Source organism: Cetorhinus maximus, chromosome 3, assembly GCF_964194155.1.
Source record: "Cetorhinus maximus chromosome 3, sCetMax3.hap1.1, whole genome shotgun sequence".
Taxonomy (NCBI): domain Eukaryota; kingdom Metazoa; phylum Chordata; class Chondrichthyes; order Lamniformes; family Cetorhinidae; genus Cetorhinus; species Cetorhinus maximus.
The window spans coordinates 66,066,936-66,078,940 of record NC_135881.1 but is presented as its reverse complement, the minus strand read 5'-3'; the positions used below and the strand labels follow the sequence as shown (position 1 = coordinate 66,078,940).

General features: G+C 46.0%; 1 protein-coding gene across 1 annotated transcript in view; it reads left to right on the top strand.

Moving 5' to 3' along the window:
• LOC144674102 (V-type proton ATPase 116 kDa subunit a 1-like) overlaps positions 1-12,005 on the top strand; it is a 215,139-nt gene that overhangs the window by 170,984 nt on the left and 32,150 nt on the right. Inside the window, exon 15 of the mRNA XM_078535614.1 lies at positions 4,609-4,825. Within this exon, the coding sequence (XP_078391740.1) occupies positions 4,609-4,825 (217 nt within the window). The remainder of the gene's footprint in view (positions 1-4,608; positions 4,826-12,005) is intronic.

Sequence of the window (12,005 nt, the reverse complement as noted above, 5' to 3'; positions counted from 1 at the left end):
TTGGATGTCCGCAATGTGAGCAAGGCCCTGGCCATAAGTCCCGACTTCTGCACATCACAGTTGTCAGCAGATGTTATGCACCGGCGTATTTTCCTGACGACGTGGGCAGACGATCCAACGGAGTGGCTGGGGGGATGGGTCCGGTGGGCAGGCCTTATAATGATATGCTGATGTATTACAATGAGGTTCCCGAAGTCAAATGGTGGGTAACGCGGCCCGCCATCGACAGGCTGAGCAGGCGATCACAAACTGGTTTCATGACGTCATGAAACTGATTTTTTACCTTCTCACCATATTGTCCGCTCACGCCACCGAACATGCCTGACACCAGTGGACATGGAAAATCCCAGTCCATGGCTCTCTGGTGAGGCATCACTGATCTCTATGCCATGCTGCAGGAAGAGCTGAGACCCATGGGAGTTGATGGACACTCAATGCCAGTAGAGCTGAAGATCACCGTGGTTCTCAAACTTCTAAGCCTCTGGGTTTTACCAGGGTTGCACTGGGGATATATGTGGGTTTTTGGTCCGTAGCCGATGTTATTTGCTGAGTAAGCTAAATCCCAGAGGGAAACTTGTCTCACTGATCATAACCTTTCTTTGTTTTGTATTTTGACAACGAGGGGAAAACTACTGATCACAGAAGCATAGAATCCCAATAACACTTTTAGGATTTTAAAATTAAAAGATTTATTAACAAGGAGGAAAAGAAACATACAAAATTAAATTTACACAGTTGCAACAGTTTTACAAAACATTTCCCAAGAAACCCACAAGTGAACTACATGGCAACAGCTCACTTATTGATTTTTAACCGTAAAAATCCAGCGATATTACCCAAGGCAAAAACTGCTACTACTTTAATAAAGTATACCACACGACTTCTCACTCTTCTATTCTGCCATGGAAATCCGAAGGAAGTTCAGAAACAGGCAGCTTCCTGAAAACAAAGACTTCTCTGGCTTGAAACTGGATGGCTGCTTCAAATCCTCAACTTTTCTCAGCACAGAGCTGATCCCAGGACATCTCCCCCACACAGCCACTTTAACTCAACTAAACATCTTTCTTTAAATATTTTTTTCCCTTTCAACCTAGACTCAGTTGTCCTAAGCACCTCTTTGAACTCAACTTTTCCAAAATATAAAAATCTTTCACATCTCCCTATTGCCTCCACTTTCGGGTCAAATAAAATTTAATAACCTTCCTTTGTTTACTTATGAAATCTTTGTAAGTTGTAAAAGTCTCTTAAACTCCCTTTGATTTAGCAGCTGAAAAGTCAAATCCTTACCTACCACCTAATGCAAAATTTAAAGCCCAGCCTAATTACTTGTAATTCCAAGTTTACCATAGTGTCTCATTACAAATGCTTGTATCTAGTACCTTTACCTTTCATCTCTCAGTTCCCACTGACAAGCTGTCACTATGAGCCTTCCCCCAGTTTTTTTAATCATGGAAACACACATACAGCCTTCTTTACAGAATACCACCATATTCCCAAAAATATTAAAAAGTTACATCCATCTTCACAGTGGGATCTCAGTCTGCAGCCCTTCAGTACATCAAGGAGGCGACTAGTGCCAGGTTCAAGAGGGCCACTGGCTGTGTTCGCTACTGCACTGATTCAGACAGTCAGGAGGAGAGGTCTACTGGCTTCGGGGCCAATACTGGATCCCCCTGGGTGCAGGGTGTGATTGACTGCACGCATGTGGCCATCAAGCATCCCACATATTAGCAAGCAGCCTTCATCAACAGCAAGGGCTTCCACTCGATCTATGTTCAACTGGTCTGTTACCACCAAAAGTGGATCCTTCCGTTATGTGCACAGTTCCCAGGAATCAGCCATAATACCACATATTAAGGCAGTCCCAGGTGCCACAGCTTTTCTGGCTCCTGAAAGGTGCCTTTCACCAAGACGCAGCCATGCCTCAGACAGGATATGCTGCTGCCTGATTCCCTTGCCTCCAATTGGGGAATAACTTCCTCTCCGCTAAACGCACCCTTTGCATTTCCATTTACAAACCCCAAAATGAAAAGAGGTATGGAGTACTTACCTCGGCAGTGTGAAAGAGGTCCTTGATGTGCTTGTAGCACTGGATCTCAGTACTTGGGGTGATCCCATGGCTGTTGACCTCCTCTGAAATCTCCAAACAGGACTGCTCTTCCAGTGCCTTGGGAAGTGGACCGCCCGCCTTGCCGTTGTAGCCTGGAAGAGATCCTGCAGGGAGGCATCGCTAAACAATGAGGCCACCTTCTGCCATTGTGGGTGCTGCCTTCTGGTGTACTCTTTGGTTGCTTTGAGTCTTCAATGAGGGGAGCAGCAGCAGGATTTCTCTAGGCAGCAGTATCAGGAGAACTAAAGGCAGCAGGAAAATGTTCAGATGGCTCGCATCCCAGGTTGCTTAAGAAAGTGATGGTGGAGATACCAGAAGGGCTTGCCTTAATTTTTCAAGCTTCCCTAGGAGGTGCCAAAGGATTGGGGAGTGGCAAATATGATGCCCTTATTGAAGAAAGGATGCAAGGAGAGTCCAAGCAACTACAGGCCAGTTAGTTTAACATCAATGATGGGTAATTTTGGAATCCCTAATCAGGGGAAAAAATCAACAGGCGCTTGGTGAGGTTAGAGTTAATTAGGGAGTCGGCATGGATTTGTAAAAGGCAGATTATGTTGACTAATCTTGATTAAATTTTTTGATGAAATAAAAGAGAAGGTTGATGAAGGGGATGCAGTAGATGTTGTCTATAGACATTTTAAGAAAGTCTTTGACAAGATACCACAGAAAAGGCTGGTTAACAAAATTGAGGTTTACGGAATTGAAGGACCAGTGTACAATTGGATTTTTTTAAATGGCTTAAGGACCGGAAGAAGGGAATTGTGGTAGATGGTTATTTATCAGACTGGACAGTGGTAGAATGTGGTCTTTCCCAACGGTCAGTGCTAGGACCACTGCTGTTTTTGCTATATATAAATTATTTGGATCTTGGAATACGGAGTAAAATTTCAAAACTTGCCAATGATACCAAACTTGGAGGAAAGGAAAACAGTGAGGATGGTATGGATTGCTTGCAACAGGACATAGGTAGGCTAGCAGAATGGGCAGCCAAGGGTAGATGGAATTTATTACAGAGAAGTGTGAGTTTTTGCATTTTGGCAAAAGGAATGTGGGGAGGAAATATAAACTTAATGGCATATTTCTAGAGTGTGCAGGTGCAGAGGGACTGGGGATGCATGTGCATTGATTTTTGAAGGTGGCAGGACACAATGAGTGCTTGGCAAAGAATATGAGATCTTGGGCTTCATAGGGCTATTGAGTAAAAAAGCAGGGAAGTTATGCTGAGCCTTTATAAAGCTCTGGTTAGATCCCAACTAGAGCATTGTGTTCAGTTCTGGTCAACACATTTTAGAAAATATTTGAAGGTCCTTGAGAGGGTGAAGAGGAGATTTACCAGAATGATTTCAGGGATTGAGGGATTGGGGTGGCATTCATTGCAAGGTTAGGTTAGAAAGGCTGGGGTTATTCTCCTTGGAGCAAAAGAGATTGAGGGGAGATTTGATAGAGGTGTACAAGGTTATGACAGGTTTAGATAAGGAAAAACCTTTCCCATTAGTCGATGGTACAAGGGCTAGGGGACACAGATTTAAGATTTTGGGTAAGTGATGCAGGGGGAATGTAATGAAGAACTTTTTTTTTTACACAGTGAGTGGTAATGACCTGGAACACTCTGATCATGAGGGTGGTGGAAGCAGAAACAATCAAACGTTCCAAAAGGAAATTGGATGGGCACATGAAGGAAATAAACTTCCAGGTCTACAGAGACCAATCTGGGGAGTGGGACCGACTGGATTGCTCCGTGAGGAGCCAACATGGACTCGGCTTTCTTCTGTGCAATAAATTACTTAAGGACAACTCAAGGCAGCAGGAACAGGACAGCTTAAAAGCAGCAGAAGTAGGATGGAGTCCTCTCTTCATGCAGCATGAATGCAGGGCTCATAGCCCTTTAAATATGGCCTGCCACAGTTCATTATTGCCATGGGCCTGAGTTTGGATTCCCCCCTCACCTCGCACTGCTTATTTGGCTGGCTACCTAATGCACAAATGGTAACAGCATCCACTTCCAGTGCTGCCACAACCCACGCCATCGGGATAAAATTCAGTGCTCTCTTCCAATATTAGATCATTAGGAGTAGTTTTCATCTTTACCATACAAGCTTTAAACATCAACAGGGTGAAGCACAGAAAGGAAATTCTGATGGTGAGGAGTTGAACAGGTGTGAATGTTCCTTTCATTGTAAATCATGGAAGGAAGAAACATCCAGAAGCTTCTGTAAAGAATTTGCAATCTTCCACCATATTTCCTTTTCTGCAGTCTGCCTTTGCAATGCATAATGTCCAGGTGGTAATGCTGAAAATCTGTCCCTCAGTTTGGAAATTAATTGTGTTTTATTGTTTATTAATTCTTAAATACAATTTTAAAAGTATAGATTTTTTACAGATATACATTGTCTGTAATGAAAGGTACCACTTCATAAGCATTCTCGTCACATTTTGTAGTAAAATGGATTATTCTAATTCAAATTTGCTCACTTAAGAATTTCTGCATTTACTTTCAGTTACTTTAAGGAACTTAACAACATTTTCCTGGAGTTTATCCCAGAGGTCGTTTTCTTGACTGCTCTGTTTGGCTACTTGGTCTTCTTGATAATCTTCAAATGGTGCATTTTCACCGTATATGAGTCTGAAATTGCACCCAGTATCCTTGTTCACTTTATCAACATGTTAATGTTTACCTACAGCGGTCCAGCAATGACACCTTTCTACTGTAAGCAGGTGGGCACTTTAGAAATCTGAGTGTGGCTTTTTGATTTTCGGTTTGTTTGGAAAATTGTTATTACTGAGTTTTTAAGTAATTTTATACATTTTAATACCTCAATCATTCTTAGTAATATTGTTATTAACAATTTAGGTGGTTGTTGAAAGTTTTAAAACAATAACAGACTTTTTGATTTCACCAGTAGTTATAAGCAATGTCATTATTGAGGGTTCAATGTGAGTATTAAAATAAATGTCACACAATCGGATCACACTACTTACTAAATAGCCACAAAATTTATTATGGCTGCAGAAACTTAAATCTGAACACCAAAATAATGTTGCATGTTCATATAATACTAGTAATTATTATTAATATTAGTTGACTGTCCATGCCTTTGCAGCAAGAAAGTCAGAATCAAATGTCATCTTCAGGCAATATAGAATTGGAGGGAATTGGATAATTAAATCATAAGATGCAAATGTAGTTCAATTCCTATTTACAAGTCACACGTTCTGTCCTGATTTTTCTACAAAATATTTTGGCACTTTAATTTTAATTAAACAATTGTAATAGACAACCTCCTCTGGCATTGCACACAAAGAACATATGAACAAGGAGCAGGATTAGGCCATTCAGCCCCTCAAGTCTGCTCCGCCATTTAATAAGAACATGGCTGATCTGATAGTAACCTGAAATCTGCATCCCTCCTACCCCAATAGCCTATCACCCCCTTGCTTATCAAGAATCTATCCACTTCTGCCTTAAAAATATTCAAGGACTCTGCTTCCACCACCTTTTCAGGAAGAGAGTTCCAAAGACTCACAACCCTCTGAGGAGAAAAAAATTTAATCTCATCTCTGTTTTAAATGGACAACCCCTTATTTTTAAACAGTGACCCCTAGTTCTAGATTTTTCTACAAGAGGAAACATCCTCTCCACATCCACCCTGTCAAGACCCCTCAGGATCTTATATGTTTCAATCAAGTCGCCTCTTACTCTTCCAAACTCCAGCAAATATGAGCCTGGTCTGTCCAACCTTTCCTCATAAGACAACCCACTCATTCCAGGTATTAGTTTGGTAAACCTTCTCTGAACTGCTTCCAATGCATTTACATCCTTCCTTAAATAAGGTGATCAATGCTGCACACAGTTCTCCAAATGTGGTCTCACTAGTGCCCTGTACAACTGAAGCATAACCTCTTTACTTTTGTATTCAATTCCCCTCTCAATAAATGATAACATTCTATTAGCTTTCCTAATTACTTGCTGTACTTGCATACTAGCCTTTTGTGATTCATGCACTAAGACACCCAGATCTCTCTGCACATCAGAGCTCTGCAATCTCTCACCATTTATATAATATGCTTCACTTTTATTCTTCCCACCAAAATGGACAATTTCACATTTTACCACATTATACTCCATTTGTCAGATCTTTGCCTACTCACTTAACCTGTCTATATCTTCTTGTAGCCTCTTTATGTCCTCTTCACAACTTACTTTCTTACCTATCTTTGTGTCATCAGCAAATTTGACAACCATCCCTTCAATCCCTTCATCCAAGTCATTTACATAAATAGTAAACAGTTGAGGTCCCAGCATTGATCCCTGTGGCACACCACTTGTTACATTTTGCCAACCTGATAAAGATCCATTTATGCCTGCTCTCTGCTTCCTGTTAGCTAGCCAATCTTCTATCCATGCCAGTAAGTTACCCCCTATAACATGAGCTTTAATTTTCCGCAATAACCTTTGATGTGGCACTTTATCAAATGCCTTCTGGAATTTTAAGTACAGTACATCCACCGGCTCTCCTTTATCCACAGCACACGTTACTTCCTCAAAGAACTCCAATAAATTGGTTAAACACAAATTCCCTTTCACAAAACCATGTTGACTCTACCTGATGACCTTCAGCTTATCTAAGTGCCCTGCTCTAACTTCTTTAATAATAGCTTCTAACATTTTCCCTATGACAGATGTTAAGGTAACTGGACTCTAGTGTCACGCTTTCTGTCCCCCTCTCTTTTTGCTATCTTCCAATCTAATGGGAACTTCCACAAATCTAGGGAGTTTTTGGAAAATTAAAACCAATGCATCGACTATCTCACCAGACACTTCTTTTAACATCCTAGGATGAAGTCCATCAGGACCCGGGCTCGTCAGCCCGCAGCTTCAACAATTTACTCAGTACCACTTCCCTGGTGACTGTAATTTTTCTGACTTCCTTCCCCACTTCCATTTACAGGTTTATAGCTGGTTCTGGGATGTTACTTGTATCCTCTATAGTGAAAATTGATGCAAAATACCTGTTCAATTCATCCGCCATCTCCTTGTTTTCCATTATCAATTCTCCAGACTCACTTTCTATAGGACCAACGCTCACTATGTTAACATTTTTTTTGTTTTTAAAATATTTATAAAAACTCTTACTATCTGTTTTTATATTTCTGGCTAGCTTTCTCTCATATTCTAATTTTTCCCTCCTTATTAGTCTTTTAGTCATTCTTTGCTGTTCCTTATATTCTGTCCAATCTTCTGACCTACCACCTGTCTTTGTACAATTATATACTGTTTCTTTAAGTTTGATACTATCTTTAACCTTTCTAGTTAACCACAGATGGTGTGTCCATCCCTTGGACTTTTTCTTACTCGTTGGAATATAGCTATTCTGGGCATTCTGAAATATCCCTTAAATGTTAGCCACTGCATCTCTATTGACCTTCCCTTAACCAAATTTTCCAATTCACTTTAGCCAGCTCAGCTTTCATGCCCTCATAATTGCCCTTATTTAAGTTTAAAAACTTAGAGCGGAATTTTCCCAGGATTGCACTAAGTGTGGTAGCGGGCAGGTAAAATGGAGTCCCACCGGCCAACGAAAATGGCGGGTTTTCATGACGTATCTTCCCAAGCCCACCTCATTATTTATGTATCCCGGGAAACACACCGTTTCCATGGCGGGCAGGCTCTCATTTGCCTGCTCGCGTTACCCTGCTGTCACATCACGCCAGCCGCCATCTTTAAAAGGCAGCCAACACCAAAGCACTCATCGCTACCAGCTCACCACCACAGTCCAGGAGGCATGGCCAGCAAAGGCAAAAAGGCTGCAGTTCCCCGCTTCAACGATGGGTCCCTCGAGCGGCTGCTGGATGCTGTGGAGGCCCGACGGGATTTGCTCTACCTTGGCTCTGGATGGGTAGCAACGTCACCAACCCAGCTTGGGGGGTGGTGGCAGCAGTGGTCAGCGTGGACACCTTGCAGAGGAGGACAGCCACCCAGTGCCGCAAAAGGATGAATGATCTCCACCAGGGTAAGTCATTCTTTTCATCACTCCAAACGCACACACTCACAAACCCATCACACATTCACAGGGCCCTCACTCTCAGCCAGTGCAAGGGACATCACCATTCACTCTTTCACAACACCGTCATTGTCCTCATCCCGTCCATGGAACCACTCACCACCCACACAAGCCAGGCATACTTACCATCTGGTCCAGCAGGAGTCCTGATACACTCTCCCCATCTCTATCCATGCAGGACAAACTGGCTCACAACAGTGGGGAAAGGTTGCAGACAGGTGGAGGGATGCTGGAAATCAAAGTTCTGACAGAATTCGAAAACAGAGCCATCCAGCTGGCCAGCGATGACTGGGACCGATCCTGTGCTAACGCTGAGGTCAGCGTTACTCTACCAAGTGAAGATCCAGCAGTGCAACATCCATCAGACAACCATGTCCTCTTTCACAGGCCACTGCCATGCACTAATTATCTCCCCTTGCTTGTGCAGGCACATCTGCCAAATAGCCGGCAGAGTCCATGATCCAGGACCTCCAATCAAGCTCCGAAGAAATCTCTGAAGAGGAATCTAAAGGCATCCTCCCTGAAGTCCCATCACAGCGCTCAGCCACACCCTCCACCAGCACAGAGGCACACCTCGGTGGGACTTAGCTTTAGAGTAGCCTCGGGATCACAATATGGTGAGCACATCATACTTTCTGATCCACAGCAAGTGGAGGCAGGGACTTCCCAGGTCCCCGGCACTCAGAGGACTGCTGGGGACCAGAACATTGCTGAGTCCAAGTCAAATGATGAGGACTTGGTCATGTCAAAGTTGCTGGAGCTGCAGAGGCAAGTTAGGGAACAACAGGAAGGGATGTCCGCTGTGCTCCTCAAATTGCAAGGCATGATAGAGGAGTCCATCCGTCTTCAGGCTGAGGTAATAGCGCTGGCATTACAACGCACCGAGGTCAACACTGGCAGGATGGCAGCCTCCATGGAGATCTTGGTCCAGGATGTCACTCCTGCTTTGCTGAGCGGGCTTAACTCCATCGCTGATGCCATAGGTGGCCTCCAACAATGTGTGCGCAAGAGGAGTGCTGGACAGCTCGATCTCACTCCAGCTACCCCTTCCGCTCACAAAGTCAGCAGGGGCCCTCGGGGACATAGGGAGGAGGATCAGCAGGTGCACGCTCCGGGGCCATCCACCCACGTGACTCTGACAGTGACCGGCCCATCCGAAACCTATCTTCCTGTGACCACCACAGATCCAGCTTCACAGGCCGAGGAGGGTGCCACTGCCACACAGCAGGACCCTGAAAGAAGTCCGGGGCCATCCAAGTCTCAGCCCTCCAGAGGACACCTGCCAAAGTCATCACAGACAGGGCATCACAGTCAGCAGGCTGCCTCCACCTCCGCTGTGGATGTCAGAGAGCACCAAGACGTAGCGGCAGGGTTAGGAAAGTTAGGTAAAAGTAGTTGCACTGCCTGGCCATGGGTGTTAATCACTTGTACATAATGTTCACTATTGTCAATAAATTCCTAAGAATGTCTCCCTGCCTGTGGCCCCTTGTTCTGATGAGCAGTGCTCGTGTCATTCAGATGTGAAACCTTTCTCCACAAGATAAAAGGCAGGTGCCTCAGTCCAGGGCCTCTTCCCTGTGCTCTGTGTGGCTTTCAGACCAAAGTGATAGTCCAGCCTCACATTACCTTGAAACATTACTGATGCCTGCACCTCGGCAGTGCTGGTCATTGCTGCCAGAATGTAGTGGGCAGGCACCACTCTCATTCTCCTTGTGTGATCTCAGCACCTTTAAGGTTGGGCTGGCCCCCATCACACCAGCATCTGTGATCAGTGATGCTGTGCACCAGCTCCTGAAGGGCTGAGGCACTAAAGGCACAGCATCAGATGCGCCTAAAGTTTCATGGCTGCTTCTCTGAGATGGTCCTGATAATGGAGCGCAAGCGAGCTGCCCTCAGCCAGACAGGAGTCAGACATTCTCAGAGGCTATGTGAAGATCTGTGGAGTGTCCTCACTGCATGTTCTCATCATCCTCCTGTAATCGAGCAACTATTAGGGCCTCCACTGCATCTCCATGACAGGAGCATTCTCACAGAGGGTATTGGCACCGCCATAAGCCAGACTGGAGTCAAACGTTCGCAACTGCAATGTGAGGATCTACAGGACACATCACTGCATGTCATCATCATCCTCCACAAATCTGGCAGCTATGAGGGCCTCCCGAGTGTGCCTGCCTTGTCTCGCCAGTGCAAGAGCCTCATCCCCATCATCGTCACCACCGAGGACCCTCTCACCCTTATCCCCGTCGGCGTCCTCTTCATCGGAGATGTGCAGCTCCTCCATCTCCTCCTCAGCCAGCTCCTCACCCCGTTGCAGCACCAGGTTGTAAAGGGCGCAGCAGACAATGATGATGCATGACACCCTCTGCGGACTGTATTGTAGGGCTCCACCAGACCGGTCCAGGCACCAGAACCACATCTTCAGCATCCCTATCGTCTGCTCCACCAAGTTACGAGCTGCAGCATGAGCCTCATTATAGCGTCGCTCTGCTGCAATCTGAGGCCGCCGCAAGGCGATCATCAGCCACGGCCTCTGCAGGTAGCTCTTGTCGTCAAGGAGCCAACCCTGTAGCCTCTGTGGACCTTGGAAGACTGCAGGGATCTGCGAGCAACTCAGGATGTAGGTGTCATGCACACTCCCTGGAAACTGTGCGCACACCTGCAGGATGCATTTCTGGTGGTCACATACTAGCTGCACGTTCAGTGAGTGGAAGTCTTTGCGGTTGATGTAGTCTACTGAGTGTAGCCATGGAGACCTGAGCACCACATGAGTGCAGTCAATCACATCCTGTGCCTATGGGAATCCCGAGGTCAGGGTAAATCCAATGGCCCTTGCATCCTGGCTGTACCAATCACGGGCGAAATGCACAAAGTTGTGTGCCATGGAGAAGATGGCATCCGTGACCTCATGGATGCATTTGTGGGTGGCTGATTGTGAAATCCCACAGGAGGTCACCTGTGGAGTCCTGAAAGGAACCACAGGCATAGAAATTGAGCACTGCGGTCACTTTCACAGCCACTGGCAGTGGATGCCTTCCATGTCCCCATGGCGCCAATTCCTACAGTTAGTGGCAGATGTGAGCCACCAGGTCCCTAGACATGTGCAGTCGTCGGCGACACTGGTTCTCAGTCATCTGCAGGAATGGCAGGCAGCATCTATAGACCCTGGGTGTCACTAGGCACTGACCAGTCATGGCTCGCTGTGGCTCCTGGGCAGCGTGTGCGGGAGCCCTCTTGCTGCCCCTTCTTCATGAGGCTGCGGCTCCTGCCTTTTCATGGCCAGGTGCGTCAGTCACTCTCTCCTCTGTCTTCTATGGTCTTTGTAGGCCATCAGGCATCCAGCTAGGTCACCAGGATCCATAATCCTGACGTGGCCCTCCTGCAGCATGAAAGAGAGAGAGACGAGGTTATCATGGCTGTACTTAGCACCTTTCCCGGCCCTGTGTGGCTGCCCCTTAATGCTTCCCAGAGTGTGCTGGTCACTCCTTGGATGGCCAGAGATGAGTGCGCTGCATAGCTGCCCTGTCAACCTGCGGTATGGGGGCACTGGTCCAAACCAGGATGCTGAGGTTGCAAAGGCCTGTGAGTGCCCCCAGCAGTGACTGCTACATGGCCAGCGTTGGCAAGGAGATGGGTGCGGGGGTGGATGCGGGGAGGGGGTGCGTTAAGGTATGGAGTGCTTGGTGGCCCTTTGGTGCCTCTGCGTTGCTTGCATGGGTGGGCAGGCTTGAAGCCTGACCCCAATCATATCATTGTGGCTGCGCCTGATCTGTCTTAGTTGCGGAGGTGTGGTCAGTTTATACAGATGTCCCTAATGCGTGGCCACTCACCTCACT